A 26,969-nucleotide genomic window follows, 5' to 3' on the forward strand; every position below is an offset into this window, starting at 1 on the left:
TATGACAACCACACCGGTCCAATTTGAGTTGGAGAAAGATCTGACATCGATTTGTGGATCGAAGCCCTGATCAGTTTTTGTCTCGGAAATATTAGGCTGTTGTATATCAGTAAGCTTATTATAAGAAGGAAAAACACGTAATTGTTATGCCAAATACATCATTGGCAATATTCGAACAGAAACTATTTAAATATTATTTTTATCATTTGAATTTATCTCTTATATGCTGCCCAGGAGGTCAATATAGATGAACAGGCAGTTTGATAACAGGTTGTACTGTAAACAAGGCGCCTTCATTTTATATTAGCCTCTCTAAGATTTAAAATCCTTTCACAAAAAGAGCTAATTTGTACAGAATATCGTCATTATTAGTTGTGAGCAGGGATTAGACATAATGTGGTAGGATATTCATAATAATATACAGGTATATATCGTGAAAGTAAATTTGAATAAGCTGGACGTATTAAAAGCACGTGTATTCATCATCAAATCCTTCACTACAAAAATTGCATAAAGAGTCTGTAAAATCAAGCAATAGTGGCAATACTATTGGGCCTAGGTTATTTGTGTACGCTTAATACCGTGCTCGTGGGTTTCACCAAAATGGTAATTGCACTGATACGCTGAGGTACAACTATAAATTGTTCAAAGCGGCGTACACAACACTCACTCACTCACTCTCTGTGTGACGTAGCTACGTGAAGCAGGATCCGGAGACTGTCACGTGGAGCATCAAGAAGACCATGCCAAAGAACCCCGTGCCTTTCTTCCCATCAATCTCCTTGGTGAGGTCAATGCCTCTGCGTCCTGATGACGCGCTGTCGTCGTCCTTGACCTCCAACTGGGACACCGTCACCAAGGGCAACACAAGCAGGGACATCATGTCTGTGCAAGGGAGACGACCGTCGTCGCTTGCCAGACATAATGGGTACGTTTTAACATGTATCAGGTTAGGCTTATTAAAAGTCTTGTGTAACATGACCTGCCCTCTTAAGAAAAACATGTTTAACTCTAATCTCGTTTTTGCATGAGATTCCTACCTTTTAGCTTACCTGACAGAGTCATTAAGAGCATTGTGTCTACTTTTCTCAAGCCGCAGGGACCGCCTCCGTGGTCTAGTGGTACACGTCCGCCCGGAGAGCGGAGGGTCCGGGGTTCGATCCCCGACCGCGTCATACCAAAAGACGTTAAAAGATGGTACTTGTTGTTACCCTGTCTGGCGCTCGGCATTAAGGGGCTAAAACAAGGACTGGTCGGCTCGGAGTCAGTATACTGTGTCTGAGTGGGGTATTCATGTTAAACTGCGGCATGGTATCTCAGTGGGCTAGCACCATAAATCGGCATCCGTCCGGACTAGTACAAGCAGTCACACACCCACCCACGTGCATGCACGTCGCTATATAAGTGCAATAATCTTGGACGCGACGTTCACCTCACCTCAAGCCGCAGCGGATATGGCCAAAAGTGTTCACGTGACGCAGAATCAAATTTATGTTACTTTTATGCAAATATGCGTTCGTCCACTTTGAATGTAATTCATCTTGAATTCTTACAGCTTATGTTGCTTCAGGTAAGATTGAATCATTGAATTAAGTCACTGAGCACTTTCTAAAATACTAACACGTTTCCTCTTATACAAAACGTTTTCAGAGGACAATTAACAAAATTGTTTTGAAGTCAAAAACAGTCAAATATTACAATTTTCATCGAATGCACGTGCAGCTCACACTACGATGAAACGCAACATCGTAACAATCTGTCCCACGTGATCAAGAGACAATCTGATTGGACAAGAGCATTTACCTGATAACTTTCAGTTGTTTCAGTTGTGACATCAAGGGCGGATACAGAGGGGGGCGGTGCGGGAGTGCGCCCCCCCCCCCCCCTTTATTTCGAAAGAAATCTTTATTTCTGTATAAATTACCACGAAAGACAATAAATAGATCTTAATTGTGCACCCCCCCCCCCCCCCCCCCCTTTTTCAAAAAAGCTGTATCCGCCCATGGACATGTTTAGAAAAAGATACGGTTTCACAAACACGGTTTAAGTTTGTACTATATTTATTTCAGTGGATTATTGGATGCTCCGTTTTATAACAAACACATGCACTTTTTTAACTCCTGTAACCACAGGGCGACAATCCTTTCAGCGATATCGCCCTGACTAACTACTCACACTTTCCGAGTTTCGCGGTCAACACAGCCAAGAACACCATTGACCTGGCCGTTAACCCCGATGAATATGCATGAGTGGCAAAGTCCATCCTGTTCCAGGGGTGATGGGTATAGACGGTCACTTGGGTAGCTTTGCGTGTAGCTTATTCTGCTTTGAATACGGTTCGATGTTCAGTCACAATATTATGACATTTTGAAGAAATTGGGAATATATAATTATATATCATGAGAAGAATGATTTATGATTTGTCCACGCTTCCCGTGTGATATCTGTGCACGTTCCAACCCAGTCGTCACCACTCGCCCCTTTCCGTAACCTGCAAGAAGACTCGTCCCCCTATCGATGAATGTTATGTGCGAAAATACGACAAACCAATCCGAATGCGCGTATGATTTCAAGATCTTCGTCAAAGAATCCCTCAGAAATAATTTTTGATTTTACATATTTCTTGCATCTAAAACTATACCAAAGGCACAGTTAAATGTGTTCAATCATACTGTACAATTCTGCATGTCCATATATGCTTTAAAAGGCATCTGAAATATATATAATATATGGGGAAATATATGTGAACCATAACGCGACGTTTGCGCTAAGACAGAACCTGGTTGCAAAAATGGCCATGAGAGGGGCACGAGTCGCAATTCGGCTTGTCCCGGAATAACACGAGTTGGTCACGAATGATTCCAACCCTGCACTCTTCAGTCAACTAGGCCTTAGCACGTGTTACGCCAACGAATTAAAATTTCTCGCACAGGTTAACACTTCAGTTTGATGTATCAGCACGTGTGTTTATACTTCTTACCCTCTTATTCATACGGGGGCACGGGTGGCCCAGTCGTCTGAGGCGCCAACTCACTCACTCACTTTTATTCATACAGTAACGTAACGCTGAGTTCATCACTAACGTGTTCTGCCTTACTTCAACATAGGGATTCAACTCTACAGGATAAATGTCTGTTTGTTTGTTGTTTAACGCCTCACTCAGCAATATTCCAGCTATATGACGGCGGCCTGTAAATAATCGAGTCTGGAACAGCCAATCCAGTGATTAATACAGTGAGCCTAGATCTACGCAGTTAGGATACGATTACATGCATCAACCAAGTCAGCGAGCCTGACCACCCGGATCTAAACCGGGATCATATACTAATCAAAAGAAGTTAAGGACCACCCGATTCTTTCACATTACCATAGGATCCGTGAAGATTTCGGGGTGGAATAGGTCTTCAGCAACCCATACTTGCCGTAAAAGGCGACTATGCTTGTCGTAAAAGGCGACTAACGGGATCGGGTGGTCAGGCTCGCTGACTTGGTTGATGCATGTCATCGATCCCAATTGGGTGGATCGATGTTCATGCTGTCAATCACTGGATTGTCTGGTCCAGACTCGATTATTTACAGACCGCCGTCATATAAGCCGGAATATTGCTGAGTGCGGCGTTAAACAAAAAAGCAACAAAACAAACAAACAAAACAAACAAACACATTACAATAGTTAATCTGTCATGCCTTGACATCGTTTGTTCTTTTTTCAATAGTAGGTTTTTAATCAATTAATTCTTTACGTATACATTAATACTTTTGCCCACTGAGTTACGTTTCCTATTCTAACAATTGCATTATTTCTCGAAAAACCTTAAACCGGCTTATGTTTGTAAGGCGCTGAGTGAAATACAGTAAAATACGGTTATAACGAACTCAAAGGGACCACTAATTTTAGTTCTTTATAACCGTAGTTCGTTATAGGCAGATATATAGCATATATACAACAAAAGGCCGGGACTAAAAAAATAAGTTCGTTATATCAGTCAGTTCGTTATAAGCGTGTTCGTTATAACCGTAGTTTACTGTACACTCTCGCTGTTTGTAAATAACCCGTATAAACCCGGCCTGTACATGAAAACATTGATGGTTTTATTTACTAATACTAGTTTAAAACCTCTTATCAGAACAATAACGAAGTTAGTGACGGTTACGACTCGTGTTAGTAGTTAGAAAGATACACAATAATCTTTATTCCTAATTTGGTGGGGACGTTAACAGACAAGCTACAGTCCGTTTGACTCCAAATGAGAACGATGAATTGCAAAATAAAACATGGAGGTGTTGTGTGGCCACAGTGTTGACGAGATAGAGCCACGTTATTGGTCACGAGATGGACTACGGCCAGCAACGGTCCAACCGTAATAGTGGCAGTCGGTTCAGGCACCAGCAGTTCCGACGACAAATCTATGGCATGAGCGAGTCAGATTGCGACTGAAATTATCATGAGACGGCCCCTCTAACGCTCTGTCATTTCCCCTACCACAGAACGTGCAGTACATGCGTGCTTGCGCTGTGCCTTCCACGGTTTGTCCCCACTACGCGTCATGCACACATTTCTATACAAAATAACAAGATAGTTTCTTAAAAAACTTCATCTGTCATGGGTCTTAAAATAAACAAAATTCAGATTTTGTTGGGTACAGGGTATTCATGGTCAAGTACCGTATTGATGTTTCATACACTTTTCTGGATTTCGAGTTATTTTGCAATTCATCGTTCTCATTTGGAGTCAAACGGACTGTAGTTGTAACCGACAAACTCAATAGGGCTTTAAACAATGAGCAGCATCAGGAGGTTGTCAACAGATGATCTAAGCTACTCTGTTTTCTTTTCTGATGTCATGTCTGGTGTCACGTAACATTAGGAATTCAGGTTTGTAGTCCATGTAAACACCCCTTCAGAACTATGTAAGGGGCGGTCGGGTAGCCTAGTGGTTAAAGCGTTCGCTCGTCACGCCGAAGACCCGGATTCGATTCCCGACATGGGTACAATGTGTGAAGCCCATTTCTGGTGTCCCCCGCCGTGATATTGCTGGAATAGTGCTAAAAGCGGCGTAAAACTCACTCACTCACTCACTCACTCAGAACTATGCATTGTATTTGAAGAAACGCCTCTTCATGTCTGTTGTTTGGTATCCAGGTCCACCAAGGAACGGTTCCTGCTGGCGCTGAGCGCGGACCGACTAGCCGGCGGACCTTTCCAGAAACATCTTGAAAAGTAAGACGTAGCATTAATTTTGTATAAAAACCCATTTGTACGGCCGTAACAATTCCTGTTTATATATGCAATATAATTTTTGTATGTAATAGGGACTACAGCCTGACCAGTCCAAGTATCGTTGACAGTTATATTAAGTTGACACATTTTAAGTTTGTTTGTTTGTTTGTTTGTTTGTTTGTTTGTTTGTTGTTTAACGCTGCTCAAAGCAATGTTCAAGCTATATGACGGCGGTCTGTAAATATTCGAGTCTGGACCAGACAATCCAGTGATTGACATCATGAGAATCAATCCACGCAATTGGGATCGATGACATGCATCAACCAAGTCAGCGAGCCTGACCATCCGATCCCGTTATTCGTCTCTTACGAAAGTATAGTCGCCTCTCACAACAAGCATAGTCGCCTTTTACGTTTAAATAGAGGCGTAGAGCGCCCCGGCACCATTTGTATTTGTCGTTAAAAAAAAGAAAGGAAAACAAAGTATACATCATTAACAAAACAAGTCGGCCAGCCTGACCACCCGATCCCGTTAGTCGCCCTTTACGACAAGCTTAGTCGTCTTTTACGGCAAGCATGGGTTGCTGAAGATCTATCCTACCCCGGATCTTCACGGGTCCACATTATAAGTCGGACGAACAGTCGGTTCAGCCCAGGGCGTTGGTTATTGACGTTAACAAAACAAATAAACAACTTCGGTGATAAAGAACTGTTTTGAGAGTTTCTTCGTGATACCGGCGTTGACTGTATTTAAAAGATGACAGGTAAACTGTGTTTATATACATTATGTTCCCCGGCCGCGTCATACCAAAAGACGTTAAAAGGTGTTATTTGTTGTTACCCTGGCTGGCGCTCGGCATTAAGGGGCTAAAACAAGGACTGGTCGGCTCGGAGTCAGTGTACTGTGTCTGAGTGGGGTATTCATGTTAAACTGCGGCATGGTATCTCAGTGGGCTAGCACTTTAAATCGGCATCAGTCCGGACTAGTACAAGCAGCCACACAGACATGCATGCACGTTGCTTTATAAGTGCAATAATCTTGGACGCGACGTTAAACCCTATATCACCTCACCTGATTTATATTAAAAGCGGAATAGAACAGATCCCAAGTACCTGACGCTTGTCGTAACAGGCGACTAAAATTGCATGGTCAGGTTTTGTGACGTCACTGTGGCGTTGTACCCGAGGGTGTGGTTCACTGATCATGCTATCAACCACTTGTTTGTCTGGCCCATGTAGTTAACAGCTACTAGTTTATTTGAAGATTATTGCACTTATATAGCGACGTGTGGCTGCTTGTACTAGCCCTGACTGATGCCGATTTATAGTGCTAGCTCACTGAGATACCATGCCTCAGTTTAACATGAATACCCCACTCAGATCCAGTATACTGACTCCGAGCCGACCAGTCCTTGTTTTAGCCACTTAATGCCGAGCGCCAGACAGGGCAACAACAAGTACCACCTTTAAACGTCTTTTGGTATGGCGCGGCCGGGCATCGAACCCCGGACCTTCCGCTCTCCGGGTGGACGCTCTACCACTAGACCACGGAGGCGGCAGTTATTTACAGGCCGCCATGATACAGTTGGAATGTTGTTTACAACAGTCGCCATGTAGCCTATAGTATTAGTGTGTGTGCCAGGAACGGGGACCAGTCGTTGCTGTCCAATCTGTTGTTCTGGGAGGATGTCACAGAATACGGCGCAACCGAGGACAAGTCTGCAGACCGACTCCTCCGACTACAGCACGCCTGGGCCATCTACAACAAGTTCCTGGCTCACGACAGCCCCTACTACGTCGGTATGTGCAATGCAACAAGTTTTAGCCTTCAGTTTGTGAAGACTTAGTTTAATTTAATTGAATCATGCAGTCCACTTAATTCTGCATTCATTTCAAAATATGGCGTAAAATACAACTAACTGTACTGTGTGGGATGAAGAAAATATAAGGACTTTCGAGTAGATATTACGTTGAAGTATACCATGACCGGTTGATATGACGTTAAAATATAACTGGCATCTCATGTGTGTATGATGTAGTATTGGATGAAGAATATATAAGAACTTTCGAGTAGATATTGCGTTGACGTATACCATGACTGGTTAATATGACGTTAAAATATACCTGGCAGCTCAAGTGTGTATGATGTAGTATTGGATGAAGAATATATAAGAACTTTCGAGTAGATATTGCGTTGACGTATACCATGACTGGTTAATATGACGTTAAAATATACCTGGCATCTCAAGTGTGTATGATGTAGTATTGGATGAAGAATATATAAGAACTTTCGAGTAGATATTGCGTTGACGTATACCATGACTGGTTAATATGACGTTAAAATATACCTGGCATCTCAAGTGTGTATGATGTAGTATTGGATGAAGAATATATAAGAACTTTCGAGTAGATATTGCGTTGACGTATACCATGACTGGTTAATATGACGTTAAAATATACCTGGCATCTCAAGTGTGTATGATGTAGTATTGGATGAAGAATATATAAGGACTTTCGAGTAGATATTACGTTGACGTATACCATGACTGATTAATATGACGTTTAAGTATGACTGTCATCCCAAGTGTGTATGATGTAGTATGGGATGAAGAAACATATTGTCAATTTGTAGTAGATATGACGTTAACGTATAACATAATTGTGTTGATATGACGTTAACGTATACTATGACTGATTAATATGACGTTAAGTATGACTGTCATCCCAAGTGTGTATGATGTAGTATGGGGTGAAGAAATATATTGTCAATTTGTAGTAGATATGACGTTAACGTACGTCATAATGATATGACGTTAACGTACACTATGACTGGTTAATATGACGTTAAAGCATAACTTGCATCTCAAGTGCGTATGCTGTAGTATCGGATGAAGAAAATATATGGAATTTCGGGCAGATATGACGTTAACGTATGATATGATTTGTTAATATGACCATGACTGGTTAATATAACGTTAAGTATACCATGCATCTCTTGTGTGTATGATGAAGTTTGAGATGAAGAAAATATGAGGAAGTTCGGGTAGATATGACATTAACGTATACCATGACTGGTTAGTATGACGTTAAGGTATAGCATGATCTGTTAATATGACGTTAACGTATACCACGACTGGTTAATATGACGTTAAAGTATAACTGGTATTTCAAGTGTGTATGATGTAGTATTGAATGAAGAAAATATAAGGACTTTCGAGTAGATATGACGTTAACGTATACCATGACTGGTTAATATGACGTTAAGTATTACATGCATCTCTAGTGTGTATGATGAAGTTTGGGATGAAGAAAATATGAGGAATTTCGGGTTGATATGACGTTAACCTATACCATGACTGGTATGACGTTAAAGCATGACATGACTCCAGTGTGCATGGTGGTGTTTGGGAGGAAGAAAGGATGAAGAGTTCGGGGCATGCATAATAAGTTCATAAATGTTTATGTTGTCTGAGATGGACAGGAGCATTATCATCAAACACGGAATTCAACAAGTGTAATAGTGTTAGATATGCCACGTTTTCGCTGTTTGTGATTCCCCAGGTCTCCCCGACTCTATACGAGATCGCCTCCACCAGAGCCTCCTGGAGGCTCGGGACTTCGTTGAGGCTTCCATCTACGACTCCGCCAAGTACCAGGCCGTGGACCGACTCGAGAAAGCCTGGATCAGGTTCCTGAAGGAAGACCTCAAGACTTTCCTAGAGTGAGATGTAACACTGTCCTTGTATCTTGTCCTTTGTAACTATATTATTGTACGTGATAATTTTAAGTTGTAATGAGGGGGGCGTTGCAAGCTTGAAGTAAGCAAATTAATCGCTCATCCGGGGGTCTGCAAGGCTTGAAGCGCCTGTGCACTCTTCCAAAGTGGGGCCACAACTATGGCTTGGTTGCCTTGCTCTAATGTAGAATGTAATAGAAGAGGCTCCATGACGTGCTGATGGAATTATGTCTACTTTGAAGATGTGTAGCAGACTGAGGATGATGGGGTGTTAGTTGCCCTTGCCAATTTCCCAGTTGATCCAGTCAAGATTTTCTTGTCCCGCTGTCGAACCCAGCCCCCATTTAGGTTTGAGAACGAGTGAGTGAGTTGGGTTTAATGCCGCTTTTAACAGTATTCCAGTCACATCACGGCTAGTCAACTTAATGTGGGAGGAAAGCCCGAAGTGATGCAGGTCTCAGGCGTTTACCACTTCAGTGAAACCCACGAGCACGGGTATGGTGCTGACAAACCTAGAAACATAATCAGGGCAAACCGGGATTCGAATCCACAATCAAAAGTTTCTGGTGTGCCCAAGGGACGCAACTCTGCACAGCAAATCGCGGCGCCTTAGACAACTGGGCCACCCGTGACCCGGTTTGAGAACGAAGCGACCACAGTCAGCGATTAGTACGATTGCAAGCGGGTGAAGGTTAGCGCCCAGTTGTAAGGCGAATCGCTGTACATCGCTTGCAATCGATTGGTGCTTTGTAACGCACCCCAGGATGTGTTTATGACCATTTCCTTAAAATATGACCGTTAGTTTCAGTGAGGGATTGTTTCAGCTAGGGATGGTTTCGGTGCTTCAAAATAAATTATTCAGGATTATTAACAAGTATTTTTAATCGGTGTCATTTGTTATTTATGATCACAAACTGTCACAATTAGATTTTCTTGATGTTGCTTGCTTCATTTTCACCACTCAAATAACTTAATGAATCACTTCCAGACACTGGCGATTCCTCCCTTTTCTGACTTATGTAGTTTCCGGTAAAGAATACGCCCAATGTACCCCGTGCTATCAAATTATTGCGTACCTTGTGGTCATGTTGGTTGGCTTGGCTTATCACGTGTCATTCCGACCATTGCTCATATATTTCGTCACTAGTTTGTCTGGGTGCCGTTGTACAAAGCGAACTTGGCGCTTAGGTGACCGATACTCCCATACCTTAACCTAGACTTACGACACCCGTAGCGCTGAAGTTGATTTGTACAAGACACCGAGGTCTATTGTTAGGCCATGATGACCTAGCTGGGTCATTGCGAACTGCAGCAATATTCACTCTACACCATTGATCTATTCCTCCACTAGTTGCCGAGTGCGTCCAGATGCGGACAGTCCTCCTAGCACTGCCGACGCCATCGAGATCACCGTCACCGACACGGAAGTGGTCATCAAACGACCTCGACCTTGGGTCAGAAGGTAAACGAGCATGTTCTATACAATAACATCAGCACTAAGGATTAACTGCCAGCACTGCTTAGTGTTCTCTTTTTATGAAGGGCTTAAATATGTGTAACAGGATCGTGATGGTAGCTTTCTAGGCACCGCTTTTATACGCACAGATTTGTCGTGAATATCTAGCCATCTTAACGTTGTGGACCGATTGGTGTAGTTTGGTTACTAATTCATAAGATGGAATCTATTCGTAAAATGGAAACAATTCGTAAGATGGAAACAATTCGTAAGATGGAATCAATTCATAAGATGGACCCAACTCGTAAGATGGAACCGATTCATTAGATGGAAACAATTTTAAATGAGTTGGATATTTAATGTTGCACGTATGTGTAGTACATATGTGCGAACTGTTTATTGTTATATACATGTTTATAATCCCGTGAAGATTGCGGGTTAGAATAGGTCTTGGACAACCCGTGCTTATCGTAATAGGCGACTGAAGGTATCGGTTGTCAAGCTCGCTGACTTTCGTTGATGCATGCCACTGTATCCCAATGAAATAGATCAATGCTCATGATGTCAATCACTGGATTATCTGGTCCACACGCAATTTTTTAGAAACCGCCGTCACATAGCTGGAATAGTGCTGAGTGCGACACACAAACAAACAAACCTATTAAAACTTAGATATTATTATTAATTGTACGGGTTTAGTTTGGTGCAAGTGGCACAATTTCATTTCTATTTAATCTCCAAACTAACTGCATGGAATAGAGCGTCTATGTACCCCATGTAAGTCAACTAGCGTCTCCAACAATCTGATGACATTTTCCTGATGCATGAGCTTGAACGTTAGTTTTCCTCTATTGATGATATTTGATAATACTGACTGCATGCTTTACGTCTTGTAATAGATTCTTACCAAACCAAAATTACTTTATCACACATGCTATATATCTCAAACCGTCTCATTATTTTTTCATTTCGCATTCACGTCTATCCGACCAATTTTCGATCACCTTTATTGTCCTCATGGGTTTCAATGACGGTATCGATAAATCACTGGGTCACGTTCCACAAAGCGATTGTATCTCCTACTTGACATTGTTATCAGATCTTTATTCCGATACGATCATTACTGAGATCAACGGATCTGATTTTATTGAGACTGGTATATCCCTTACTTTAACATTGACCTCTGGCAATCGTGACTCTAAGATCGCTTAATGGATCGGGTCCCTGGTCCACCTTGCTATCGAAGATCTACGACTATTCAAACTTGTATACTTAACATTAGACTCTTAATACTCGTAGGCCTATTAGCGCTGCGATCGTTTGTGCAATGAGCTTAATGCCTCTTCAACGACACGACCTTAGCGCCACTGTTCGTTTTAGTCTGTGTTGTAGTATGAGAGTAGACAGCTGAGATATTTTAGAAAGATTCCATTGTCTGAGAGCCAAGTTCAGGATACAAATAAAATAAAAATCGCCTGACCCACTTTTTCATACAATATTTTATACGTATACAAACATCAAACGTTTGTGTTCTTACACTATTTAAAGGAAGCCATCGATCGATACCCAAAGCCTGGAAGACCTCAAGTAACAGGTGACCAAAATAAAACGTCAGCAGTTTATAATTGCCAGATGAGATTTAAGTGTTTAAAAACAAATGACATTGTACAATCTCATTAAAATCAGATCATAGTGCTCGCTGGTCGAAAAATGTGACCCCCAAAATAGCACGTATCATTTTGGTATAAAGCAGCAACTGGAATGAGCGTTTGATGGCTACCTTTAAAGGTGAAAACTCAATGTATGGACTGCACGTCGGCATGTTTTCGTGTCAGCCTGTCTCCCCCGTGTGTCTGATGTCATGCCTTCGTTTCCTTCTCTAGGCTCCAGCCGCTCAGGTAACTGTGTGACGTTATACTCTCCAGACTGGGGTGGCTTGTCTGTGTGTAACTGGAGTGATTCAATTGTTATTACGTGTTCCTTCACCCTGTCTTATATTTACAACACTGTTCAAGTTTTTTATGCACGTTTTCAGCTGATTTGAAATAATTTGAATAATATTTGAAATTGCACTTCAGAAAAACAACATCCTCACTCACTAGCCAATGTTGACCAAGGACAATTCTCATGATGATCTGACCGACGGTTGCTGAAAAGCAAGCTTTTTACAGATTATCACACATATTTAGTTAAGAATGCGTTGACAAAAAAGCGCAAAAATATCCTTGCTCCATTTTTTGTATGATCTGCAAATATGTAAATCCAGATCTTTCTTTAGGCGATTACATTTTGAATTTACAATAAACTTACTACCGTTTGCTTCCCACTTGGCTTTGAAGAATTTTTCTGCAGAACATTGAACAAAACTGTTTTATTTTCTACATTGCTTCTATAAGAATATAACCATATGGTATAAACTTCATAACAATAATTATTCAATTTACAAATGTGTGTTTTACTTTATTTATGATATGTATTCCTTAACTGGCAGAAGGTCCCTTTGGTAAAAAACTTACATGCAGGGTAGCTCAGTGGTTAGAGCGTTCGCTCGTCACGTTGGACACGGTTCGATTCCCCTCGAATTGATGGAAAGCACTACTAAATCATTACATACTTGTAATATATGTTTACCTAATCAACTGTATAAGGCTTGTTAAAATTTTGTTGCGGTTTCTCACGATCCGCCCGTCCCTAAAATGCCACAGCCTATATTTTTATATATACTTTAAGCACTGTTAAGAACAATTGTTTCATCTCTTGTTTCGTTTTTTTACCGGAGTCGGACCATTTTGTTCACGGAATGATATTCAGAACGTGTCATACTCAAATGGAAACCGAGCCGTGGTAACCATGGCAACGGGCCCATCTCTTCATGCTTCGAACGTGGCCAAAATAGAATCACAAGTATCAAGTTTACTTTAATATTTATCTATCTGCTAAAATAAAATTTAAGACATTAAATCACCTACCTCCAGCCACAGGTTCATGAGAAACAGGAATATTATTTTAACTGACCTGACGGGAAGGTTTACGTGTGTGAAGGTGTATATGATGCCAGGATTGTGATGTATCGTGTGTATACAGTGTTAAGTAGACAGTTTCCCTATGTGAAGTGTACGTGTTTGAACCTCTACTAATCTTCCCACTTCTTCAGTACACCCTTCTGTGCTACCTCCATACATCGTCAATACTTCACTTTGAATACAAGACGTTCCACCCGTGAATACATATCCATGGAAGGTTAAAGGACCTACTCCGTTCATGACACTACCAGTTCCTACCAATAAACCAATGCGTGACACCCAGCAGGACATGGGACCAATCTCATTAAAATCATGTCTTAGTTCTCGCTATCGCTAAACAAAGATCTGAGGACATCCCATTAGGGTCATGTCAGTACGACCTTTCATCCGACCAATCAAAGCGTTGCTTACCAGATCATGAAAGTGACAGTCGGAATGTGTTTTCTAATCATGTTAACATTGGGTGTTCAGAACGACAGTTACGGCCCGTACGACTGATTCCGTCAAAATTATCGTCTATCTCTCGCTTCCATGGGAGAAACATTTGAACGGAAGAGGCGTTGCACAGTACATGGGAAGCACTGCCATACAATCGCAACCATATTTTAGACATTCTCGAATGTTCGTTTGTTCAATTTTCAAATTTTTAATCGAGTCCAGATATTTTTCAAGCGTAGTCTGAAATGGAAGTCGCCAGGGTGTCGTAAAGCTCGAGTTAGCTGCTTTCTAAATGGCTGATGTCATTTCAGTGGTCGGTCAAAGTTCGCGAAAGGTCCTCGTAACAGGATGTCCTCAGATCTTTGTTTAGCGGCAGCGAGAACTTAGATCTGATTTTAATGAGATTAGACTTGGGACACGTTGTATAGCGGCATCCGAGTCGTTTGTGCGATGTAAAAGAACACTCGGAACAAGGCTTTGATTCACTGGTTTAAAGTAGGGAATGACTGTTCTCTGGCGTTGACGTTTAAGGAACTACATCACAGAGCGGCCGTATGTATTCACGGCTGATGAAAGAACGCAATGTATACACATTGTGAAGTACTGGCGATGCGTACATAGTTATGCGATACCTGCATGTTTCAGTTCAACATCTTTCTATTCAGCATCTTGATTAAACCTTCATCTGAAACCATTTTCAATTTCATTTATTAACTTATATCAATTCATCCTAAGGTGTTCCCTGCCGTGATATTGCTGGAATATTGCTAAAAGCGGCGTAAAACCAAAGTCACTCACTCACCCTAAACTTGTTTTATTTTATAAATCTTTGTTCAGATGGCTGTATTTCATTTTAAGGAAGGTATGTAAATTCATTAACAAATATTGAACAGATATTTTGTACGCATGTCCATAAGGCCCTGTTTTGTAAAAAGGCATGCAATTCCTCTCTATTAGTGTTCCCTCAACCTTACTTAAATCATTTTAAGGGTTCCTGGATCCACGGCATCTGAGAGGGCACGACGACTTCAGCGTGCATTACACTTGGCCGAAGACATCGACTTCGACAGGAGGGCACTGAATAAAAAGTTACGTATTGAACGTCGCAAGTTGATGGAGAAGGAACGCAAGAAGGCTGTTAAGGCTGCATACGCCAGACAGAAAGAGGCTAAACTAAAGAAGGGGTCCAAGGTGAGGGTTATATCAAAGTGTTGCCTACGACAGTCAATCCTTGTGTAGAAATGTGTTCAGTGGTCTCGGTGACGTCATTCCTGCGCCAGGATCCGATGTTTTGAATTCTAGATTGGTCCCTAATACCTACGTCACTTTCTTTCTGCAATAACCTGGCATCCGGTGATATGGTTACAATATTGTTGTACTTAAATATTGTACATTGTTAAGGGCATTCCGTATTTGTAATAACTGACATTTTGAAAACAATCTGATTTGTCCCGTCGGTAAGATTAAAACGTAAAATGCATGATATATCAACAAGCTCTTCCATGCCATGCTCGCTTTTTTATGTATCTACATAGCTGCAAATATATAGCTTTAACGTGTGTGCATGTACTGTACAGAAATACTCCTTTTTGCGGGTAGTTTTTTGAGTGAACAAGTTAGCCAATACCTACACGGCTTCTCCACAGCAAAGATTATCCTGTGGGACAGCGCCCTTCGGTATCACGTCATCCGTCGTCATGTTAACATTGTTAATATTTTCAGAGGAAATAATTATAATATATATTGCAGCCATTTTATTCATATTTTCTTATGGAGGATGTGAGGCATCTTCCCGAGGCAAGTGAGTTAACTGACTATAAAAGTCCAGTTTCCACCCTTGCCGAACTAGGCTGGTATTATGGAGTTACATTTTGGCTGGGCTAACGAGTCTATGCATAGTCCAATCAAAGTCGCGCACCGAAATTGAAATCCGGTTTGTAAAATGTCGTGCAGATTTCTGTCGATTGCAGGATTTGCAAAGCATGTGCACCGCCAACTCGTTGTCAACAGATATTTTCTAAGTCTTTCCATGCTTTTAATCAAGGTGCTCACGTGATTTGATGCACTTCGCTATGTAAGACCCGTTTTATCACAATATAGATCTTGATTATCAATCAGATCGTTTTGACTGGGCGCCACCATTTTGTTTGAATCAAATGCAAGTGATACGAGAGGTGGAATCTGATTGGTCCATAGGAGAGGCTTAGAAGGAACATAACTCGTAACAGCCGCTGGTGGCGCTACGATCGAGCCCAGGAATTCCAGCCTAGTTCGGTAAGGGTGGAAACTGGACTTTTATAGTCAGTTAACTCCCTTGCCTCGGGCAGATGGATGTGAGGGTACATTTAAGGGTACTTTTTATGTACTAGAGCTAAACTGGTGGTGATATCCAGACGATACACCGACAAATATGAATGTATTATTATGAAATAGAATTTGAAGATTTTTCATGTTCTTCGGCTAGTATTAACCAGGTTAAAAGTCACATGTTTATGACATACTTGGGCTATTGTTGGTTTCTAAATCAGATCCAGTATTGGTGACCAGACCATATTCAATGTTCTTTTACTACTTCTATGTCTGTCTGGTTACTATTTATATATCTATTTTTTCATATTCGATTTCGGGGCAGGACAATTTAAACAAAGATCATTATCATTTAACAACAAGTAGTCATTATATCATAGAGGTCGGTACAATAGTGAATCATGTTATGCTTCATAAGAAATATTATTTATCAGAAAAGTCTTTGCTCCAGTTTGATTTTAGCGACGACGAATCAGAGAACTCTAGAAGTCGATCTGTGAGTTGATAGTTCGGCCATGCCACTTCTAGAAAACTGCAGATTATACTGAATACAGTTTTACACGTCCACCTCTAGTCTGGAGCTTTTATACGTCCTCATCTAGTCTGGAGCTTTTATCCATCCATCTCTAGTCTGGAGCCGTTATACGCCCTTCTCTTGTCTGGAGCTGTCCTAAGCCTTGCTATGTAAACTTCAACTAACCAGATTTAGATACTTTATTCTATTCGTTTGTCGTTATTCTGTATCGTTTTCCCATTTTCAAAACTCATTTTATGCTTAAGTTGGCATGGTTTTTTTATTACGTTTTTATTTTTATCATGTTTTTCTTTTATCTTCGTTTGCTTGTAATTTGAATCTTTTATCGCTGTAATGTATGCCTGCGTTATTGCACAAGATCATGGCTGTTTGATGTTATAAGTTTGCATGAATTGCTTGTCCCATGATCATGCTATGACATCAAGGTACTAACAGCATGACACGTTAGGCAGCTGATTGAATGCCTATCATATATATATATATATATATATATATATATATATATATATATATATATATATATATATATATTCAAATTCCAGCTTTTTATTTTTGCTTTGATACTTGAACGTGTTTTATTGATAAATGCACTTCCATTTTGCATGTTTGCGCATTCGTCCTACAGACCCTTAGTACATATCAACTAATGTTGGGCAGATTTTCCACTGTCGGGACCCCACTAGCATCATCCCCGGGTCTGGAATGGAACCGAGTGGAGAGAGGCCAGGATTTTGTATCAGATTAGATATTATCAGCTACAGCTATAATCTATTTTTTTTGTATTAAAAGCCATGAGCCTGAATAATTTATTTTAAGGAAAGCACTTGCAATAATGTAATTATTTATTTTCCCACAGTCTGAAGACTAATTATAATGTTCAAGATTTTTCGGGGACAGATTATCTTTTTGAAAAGTTAATTGTTATCCCCTCTCTTCCGAAAATATATAATGGTCGGTATGTTGAGATCACTCCATGGATTCGACCCGATTATGTTTCTAGGTTTGTCAGCACCATACCCGTGCTCGTGGGTTTCACCGAAGTGTTAAACGTGTGAGACCTGCATTACTTGCTTTCCTCCCACATTAAGCTGACATGCCGCGATATAACTGGAATACTGTTAAAAGTGGCGTTAAACCCAACTCACTCACTCACTCCATGGAACTCCATGGACACATATTGTGTTTACATCTTTTATTAAATACAGGGGTCGTGAGGTCTCTTTTCAGATCTTTCAGTCAGTACAAGAGTAATAATATAAAACGCTAACATCAAAGAATAACCAGTCTCGATTACCTGCTGAAACGGCCACCATTGGATCACTGGAAATGACTGAACATGGATCACTGAAATAAGTGATGACATTAGATCACGACACACATTCACTGATCTAGTATTTGAAGGAATAACCAAATTTTAACAGTAAAGTGCATGCATCTTATGGATGCCCCTAAAAAGTGAAATAATTAATTAAGTAATTCATAACGGTTGCTCTCATGACAAGTCATTTCGGACTCGCGTTAAGGAATACCGTTATATATACTGACAGTACCGCTTCACACTAGAGTAGACACTGTTGTCCTTATGTTCACAATAGACGTATAGACACTATTCCTCACGTTCACAATAGACAGTTTACTAGATAGTCTGTAGGTTACATAAGGAAATCTAGTTGTTTTTCCATGTAGATGCCATTTAAAATGGAAATGAGGGTACGGTATTAATTTTTTTCTCAATACATTGTATCCAATGTTCTCCGGTTTGAATATGTAGAACTCGACATTGAGTCTAATAGTGTACAGCTATTTACCGTTATCACATGATACTATATTACATAACCCATAGTACGAATACATCGGTATGTTTCTTTTAATTTATGATCCACTTACATGTACTAATCCTTTTTTAATATTATCACACCAATCACATCATACTATTGATCAAAGAATTGTTTATATACAGTTACTGTTGGCTCTAGACTTCCTTTATGTCGCAGTGTGTACATTAATCTTCTGTTTCCAGTCGGCTGATGGTGTTGACGGTATGGCGGTTGGAGAAGGCGAGGACGGAGTTGAGATACTGCCCTCTTATGCAGACTTGCACTCAAACAGACAGTGAGTTCATGTGCTGCCCTCGTATGTTGTTTATTTGTCTGTTGGCTGGTTGCTTAACGTCACACTCAGCAACATTTCAGCCTTATGTAAATAATCGAGTCTGGACCAGACAATTCAGTGATGGACATCATGAGCATCGACCCACGCAATAGGGATTCGATGACATGCATCAACCAAGACAGCGAGCCTGACCACCCGATTCCGTTAGTCGCCTTTTACGACAAGCATAGTCACCTTTTACGGCAAGCATGGGTTGCTGAAGACCTATCCTACCCCGGAATCTTCACGGGTCCCTTCTTATGTAAACAAAGTTTGTTCTCTGGTACACCCAACAGAGAAGTTAAATATATAAACTGTCCTTGTATGCAAACATGGTCTTTTATTTCACAAACCGAACCATTGTATTGTTTGTATCAAAGCCGTTTTTCGCGTTTACTTTCATTGTTTTTTTAACGAATATAATGCATGTGATTAAATTAAGTAATGAATTATTAAAGGAAGTAGAAATAAACGGTATCAGACTTAACGTGTTAACAGCAACGTAATGGCTTTCCTTCACTAATTGTTGGACCGCCTCCGTGGTCTAGTGGTAGAACCTCCGCCCGGAGTGCGGAAGGTCCCGGTTTCGATCCCCAGGCCGCATCATACCAAAATATGTTGAAAATGGCACTTGTTATTACCCTGTCTGGCGCTAGGTATTAAGGGGCTAAAACAAGGACTGGTCAGTATACTGTGTCTGAGTGTTTTTCATGTTAAACTGCGGCATGGTATCTCAGTGGGCTAGCACTATATCTTGGACGCGACGTTAAACCCTATTTCACCTATTCTCCCTAAATGTTGCTGTTGCATCTTGTGCTGTAGGTTGATGGCAATGTTCCGGAAGTTCATCCAGGATGGGGACTCCAAAGAGTTGGCCCTCTTCCTGCCCCTCTACAACGACCTCGACACCTACTTTGATATGAAAGACAACAAACAGAAGAAAGACTCTCACGCTGGTCATATATACAAGTAAGTCTGGAGACAGTTGCTAGATACCCAGCCATGCCAAGGTAGAGGCCATCATGTCTCTCACCACCTCCGACACACCCAGTCCTTTGACATTGGCTGATGTCATAGGCGGTTAATTTTCCAACAATGAGAGAAAAATATGTTTTTAAATGAAAATCAGAATGAGATTACTCAAAGTGTAGTGAGAAGTTCATGTTTTCCCCAATAAAATATGATGGACGAATTTAATCAAACAAATGAAACCTTTAAAGATAGAATGGTGTTAAGTGTGAGTTCAGTGTGTTCATTGAACATTTCCATGCTGTTATATAAATGAACATTTTCCACTCATTACATCAATGAACATTTTCCCATCATTACATCAATGAACATTTCCCCACCATTACATCAATGAACATTTCCCCATCATTACACAAATGAACATTTCAACATCATTACATCAATGAACATTTCCCCATCATTACATAAATGAACATTTCCACATCATTATACAAATGAACATTTCCATATCATTACATCAATGAACATTTCCCCATCATTACATCAATGAACATTTCCACATCATTACACAAATGAACATTTCAACATCATTACATCAATGAACATTGAAACATTGTTACCTAAGTTAACATTTTTTCATCGGCACATCATTGAACATTTCCATATCATTACATCAATGAACATTTCCACATCAGTACATCAATGAACATTTCAACATCATTACACCAATGAACATTTCCCCATCATTACATAAATGAACATTTCCACATCATTACACAAATGAACATTTCAACATCATTACATCAATGAACATTTCCACATCATTACATAAATGAACATTTCCACATAATCACTCAAATGAACATTTCAACATCATTACATCAATGAACATTGAAACATTGTTACTTAAATTAACATTTTTTCATCGGCACATCATTGAACATTTCCATATCATTACATCAATGAACATTTCCCCATCATTACATCAATGAACATTTCCACATCATTACACAAATGAACATTTCAACATCATTACATCAATGAACATTGAAACATTGTTACTTAAGTTAACATTTTTTCATCGGCACATCATTGAACATTTCCATATCATTACATCAATGAACATTTCCACATCAGTACATCAATGAACATTTCAACATCATTACACCAATGAACATTTCCCCATCATTACATCAATGAACATTTCCACATCATTACACAAATGAACATTTCAACATCATTACATCAATGAACATTTCCACATCATTACATAAATGAACATTTCCACATAATCACTCAAATGAACATTTCAACATCATTACATCAATGAACATTGAGACATTGTTACTTAAATTAACATTTTTTCATCGGCACATCATTGAACATTTCCATATCATTACATCAATGAACATTTCCCCATCATTACATCAATGAACATTTCCACATCATTACACAAATGAACATTTCAACATCATTACATCAATGAACATTGAAACATTGTTACTTAAGTTAACATTTTGTCACCGGCACATCATTGAACATTTCCATATCATTACATCAATGAACATTTCCACATCAGTACATCAATGAACATTTCCCCATCATTACATCAATGAACATTTCCCCATCATTGCACAAATGAACATTTCAACATCATTACATCAATGAACATTTTCACATAATCACTCAAATGAACATTTCAACATCATTACATCAATGAACATTGAAAAATTGTTACTTAAATTAACATTTTTTCATCGGCACATCATTGAACATTTCCATATCATTACATCAATGAACGTTTCCCCATCATTACATCAATGAACATTTCCCCATCATTACACAAATGAACATTTCAACATCATTACATCAATGAACATTTCCCCATCATTACATAAATGAACATTTCCACATCATTACACAAATGAATATTTCCCCATCATTACATCAATGAACATTTCCACATCATTACATAAATGAACATTTCCGCATCATTACACAAATGAACATTTCAACATCATTACATCAATGAACATTTCAACATCATTACACAAATGAACATTTCAACATCATTACATCAATGAACATTGAAACATTGTTACTTAAGTTAACATTTTTTCATCGGCACATCATTGAACATTTCCATATCATTACATCAATGAACATTTCCCCACCATTACATCAATGAACATTTCACCACCATTACACCAATGAACATTTCCCCATCATTACATAAATGAACATTTCCACATCATTACACAAATGAACATTTCAACATCATTACATCAATGAACATTTCCCCATCATTACATCAATGAACATTTCCACATCATTACACAAATGAACATTTCAACATCATTACATCAATGAACATTGAAACATTGTTACTTAAGTTAACATTTTGTCACCGGCACATCATTGAACATTTCCATATCATTACATCAATGAACATTTCCACATCAGTACATCAATGAACATTTCTCCATCATTACATCAATGAACATTTCCCCATCATTACATCAATGAACATTTCCCCATCATTACACAAATGAACATTTCAACATCATTACATCAATGAACATTTCCACATCATTACATAAATGAACATTTCCACATAATCACTCAAATGAACATTTCAACATCATTACATCAATGAACATTGAAAAATTGTTACTTAAATTAACATTTTTTCATCGGCACATCATTGAACATTTCCATATCATTACATCAATGAACATTTCCCCATCATTACATCAATGAACATTTCCACATCATTACACAAATGAACATTTCAACATCATTACATCAATGAACATTGAAACATTGTTACTTAAATTAACATTTTTTAACCGGCACGTCATTGAACATTTCCATATCATTACATCAATGAACATTTCCCCATCATTACATCAATGAACATTTCCCCATCATTACACAAATGAACATTTCAACATCATTACATCAATGAACATTTCCCCATCATTACTTGAATGAACATTTCCACATCATTGCATAAATGAACATTTCAACATCATTATATAAATGAACATTTCCACATCATTGCATAAATTAACATTTCCCCATCATTACATAAATGAATATTTCCCCATCATTACATAAATGAACATTTCCACATCATTACATAAATGAATATTTCAACATCATTACATAAATGAACATTTCCACATCATTACATAAATGAACATTTCAACATCAATTCATCAATGAACACGTTAACAATGTATGTACGCCAGGACATACCTAGACGCTCAGAGTAAGAAGTTTACCCCCATGCCCGAGAAGATCTCCACCAGGGTGGCGGGGGAGAAAGACAGGCCCAAGTCCGCCACATTGAAGGAGGTCCACAAACATGTACAGTCCAAGCTGGAGGAGCTGTTCAAAGATTTTATTCTGGTAAGTTTGCAGGGATGTGTTTAAATAACAACCCACACGCCTTAAGTGATTGAGTGATTTGGGTTGAACCCCGCTTTGACTAGTACTTCAGTAAGATCACGGGGTTCCTGCTTGGTGGGAGAGGAAATCCCCAAGTAACGCAGGTCTTAGACGTTTACCACTTTGGTGAAACCCACGAGGTCGGGTATGGCGCTGACAAACCTAGAATCAGGGCGAATATACGATTCGTAGGTATGATAATAGGTTTTTGGCAATCTTGTGGAGGCAAGTGTGCACAGCGAATTGCGCCATCTTTGACTGTTTGGCTACCCCTGCCCGACGCCTGGACTGACCCATGTTCGCGGAGGATCTACACTGCACCAAAAGATCAAAAGGGCTTCACACATTATACCCAAGGTACAATGCTGCTTGGTAAATGAGCGAACGCTTTGCTCCTTGACAGACAACTTTGTGTTAAGAATATAGGCCTGTGTTGTTGCTTCAGACAACTTTGTGTGAAGAATATAGGCCTGTGTTGTTTCTTCAGACAACTTTGTGTTAAGAATATAGGCCTGTGTTGTTTCTTCAGACAACTTTGTGTTAAGAATATAGGCCTGTGTTGTTGCTTCAGACAACTTTGTGTTAAGAATATAGGCCTGTGGTGTTGCTTCAGACAACTTTGTGTTAACAATATAGGTCTGTGTTGTTGCTTCAGACAACTTTGTGTTAAGAATATAGGCCTGTGTTGTTGCTTCAGACAACATTGTGTTAAGAATATAGGCCTGTGTTGTTGCTTCAGACAACTTTGTGTTAAGAATATAGGTCTGTGTTGTTGCTTCAGACAACTTTGTGTTAAGAATATAGGTCTGTGTTGTTGCTTCAGACAACTTTGTGTTAAGAATATAGGCCTGTGTGGTTGCTTCAGACAACTTTGCCTGTGTTGTTGCTTTTCTGTGATCCATCCCCAGATTTCCATATTTCACCACACACGTTTTCCAAATTTACTAGTTTGCCCTTTACGCCTCATGGTTTGTTTGTTTGTTTGTTGTTTAACGCTACACTAGTCCAGCTATATGACGGCGGTCTGTAAATAATTGAATCTGGACCAGACAATCCAGTGATTAATATCATGAACATCGATCCACGCAATTGGGGTCGATGACATGCATCAACCAAGTCAGCGAGTCTGACCACCCGATCCCGATAGTCGCCTAGGCCTTTTACGGCAAGCATAGTCGCCTTTTACGGCGAGCATGGGTTGCTGAAGACCGATTCTACCCCGGATCTTCACGGGTTAACGCCTCATGGAATATGTTTGGGCAGATAATGGTGACTGATTGTTCTCTGGCGTTGACGTTAATGTTTGGTCAAGAACTAGACTGTGTGTTGCAGTATCAAGCCGAGGAGTTCGGTGTAGACCCGAAGGACCTGGCGTCTATGTCCCAAGCCGAGCTCACCATGAGGATGGGGGCAGACACGGGGACGGCGTGGAAGAAGAAGAACAAGGGCAAGGTAAGGAGGGGAGACAACTCGTGTTACAGATGTGGGTACCTGCTTCAATACTTGGGTAGTCCTCGCTATTTGCATGTCAGAATTAAAGGGCTAGAGGTTTTTTCCATTGTTTGTCACGTTATACGTTATAAACCTTTCTTTTCTTGATTTATAGTTATCCTCTTTATTTATTTCTCAAATTAATGCCTCAGTTTCTAGAATTGTTTAACAAACCAAATATCCCATTTCTGTTAGTCATTCATGTTTTTTTAAGAGGTTTACAAATAATTGATTTCTTTGTTTGATACAAAACACACTTTTTCTTTATATGTAACCTTTCTATCATATGACCTTGTGTCGGAGCCACTTTGATCATTCACCAAGATGTAGTTGATGGTGGAGACAATTCATTTCTCAAAAATACAAAAAACAGGAATCAGAAGAGGAAACGAAACAGGACAAGGAGAAATCTACACAAATAAGGGAGATCACTCTTGATTCTATCAAAGTTCGCGTTTTCGAAGGGAGTCGCCGGCAGCAGCCAAAGTTAAGCGTGAATAAACCTTCACTTAAAGCTAGTGCAGATAAACGAAAACGATCCAGTTCCAAGGTCCGCGACAGGGGAGACTCCCAGTCAAGAGAACAGTTCTCGAGGGTTGATCGGGTAAACAGTGTGACCATGTGCCGTAACAATTTTAACACTTGCAGTGACCAACAGTTCTCCACACTGTGCACATTAGTAATGGATGTATGTGTTCTTGGAATTTGTTTGTTGAGTTATACACATATACGCACAAATATACGCACGTGTATAGGCTAATAGTGTGAATACTGGTAAGGCTGCATGTAAACGATAAACATAGCACATATTGAGGTGAGGTGAAATGGGGTTTAACGTCGCGTCCAAGATTATTCCACTTATATAGCGACGTGCGTGCACGTGTGTGTGTTTGTGTGGCTGCTTGTACTAGTCCGGACTGATTCCGATTTTTAGTGCTAGCTCACTGAGATACCATGTCGCAGTTTAACATGAATACCCCACTCAGACACAGTATACTGACTCCGAGCCGACAAGTCCTTGTTTTAGCCCCTTAATGCCGAGCACCAGGCAGGGTAACAACAAATGCCATCTTTTAACGTCTTTTGGTATGACCCGGCCGGGGGTCGAACCCCGGACCTTCCGCTCTCCGGGCGGACGCTCTACCACTAGACCACGGAGGCGGTCAGCACATATTGAACACATGGCAAGTGATTATAGATATTGATGTGTGTAGCTCGTTTATCACGAATAATAACTTTCTTAACAGTGACGGATACATAGATCAGCAAGTTTGATTACCCTATGATAGAGAGCTCTCATTCACGTATTCTGAAACAATCAAAAGGTTCCTTCAATTCTTTAACGAATACACAATACAAGTGTTGGTTTTGTCCTACTTGTAAGAGGCGACTAACGGCATCGGGTGGTCAGGCTCGCTGACTTGGTTGATGGATGTCATCGAATTTCAATTGCGTGGATCGATGCTCATGATGTCAATCACTGGACTGTCTGGTCAGACTCGTTTATTACAGACCGCCGTCATATAGCTGTAATATTGCTGAGTGTGGCGTTAAACAACAAAGAAACAAGCTAATGTAATTGTCCTACAAAGGACGAGCATTGTAAACCCAAATACCCCAAACACGAACAGTGAGAAAATGAATCATTTAGTATGACGTATGTAGCGCAAGCTAATAGTCCTATAGCAGACGAAGACGTTTGTTTGCTGATCAAACAGTGGCAGTTAAATACTTAAACATTGACCATTACCGCAACATACTACTTGCCTGAGACTGGTTTTGCCAATAGTACTTGGTCTGTTTACTAACACATATACCAAGAAACGCTGTTAGTGTTCGTGTGGTCCTAATTAACAATGATCAATACAATATTAACAATCTAACATATTTACTATAACCATGAGGAATAAGGATGGAATACGATGAGTTTCCAGGCATGTTACTCTCCGTATTGTCAGCAGTCTCATTAAGGTAAATGATGAAATTCAAACATAACTTTATCAGAAGTTTCACTGTTCTTGCGAAGAACCGGGGTAGAATAGGTCATCAGCAATCCATGCTTGCCGTAAAAGGCGACTATGATCGTCGTAAGAGGCGACTAACGGGATCGGTTGGTCAGGCTCGCTGACTTGGTTGATGCATGTCATCGATCCCAATTGCATGGATCAATGCTTATGATGTCAATCACTGG

At 40.0% G+C, this 26,969-nt stretch overlaps 1 protein-coding gene across 3 annotated transcripts in view; it reads left to right on the forward strand.

Annotated features, from left to right (window-relative positions):
- The window catches only part of LOC139443903 (regulator of G-protein signaling 22-like), an 81,562-nt gene that overhangs the window by 35,430 nt on the left and 19,163 nt on the right, over positions 1-26,969 (forward strand). The window contains exons 11-22 of one of the 3 annotated variants that reach the window (XM_071224792.1): positions 695-928; positions 1,556-1,570; positions 5,143-5,220; positions 6,862-7,019; positions 8,781-8,940; positions 10,307-10,417; positions 14,862-15,063; positions 16,631-16,675; positions 18,735-18,826; positions 19,688-19,834; positions 23,089-23,248; positions 24,620-24,739. In XM_071224792.1, coding sequence (XP_071080893.1) covers positions 695-928; positions 1,556-1,570; positions 5,143-5,220; positions 6,862-7,019; positions 8,781-8,940; positions 10,307-10,417; positions 14,862-15,063; positions 16,631-16,675; positions 18,735-18,826; positions 19,688-19,834; positions 23,089-23,248; positions 24,620-24,739 — 1,522 coding nt within the window. The remainder of the gene's footprint in view (positions 1-694; positions 929-1,555; positions 1,571-5,142; positions 5,221-6,861; positions 7,020-8,780; positions 8,941-10,306; positions 10,418-14,861; positions 15,064-16,630; positions 16,676-18,734; positions 18,827-19,687; positions 19,835-23,088; positions 23,249-24,619; positions 24,740-26,969) is intronic. The other 2 variants (XM_071224794.1, XM_071224793.1) reach the window with 2 other exon arrangements.

The sequence above is a fragment of the Haliotis cracherodii genome, unplaced genomic scaffold, assembly GCF_022045235.1.
Source record: "Haliotis cracherodii isolate W230 unplaced genomic scaffold, xgHalCrac1.p SCAF_5, whole genome shotgun sequence".
Lineage (NCBI taxonomy): Eukaryota > Metazoa > Mollusca > Gastropoda > Lepetellida > Haliotidae > Haliotis > Haliotis cracherodii.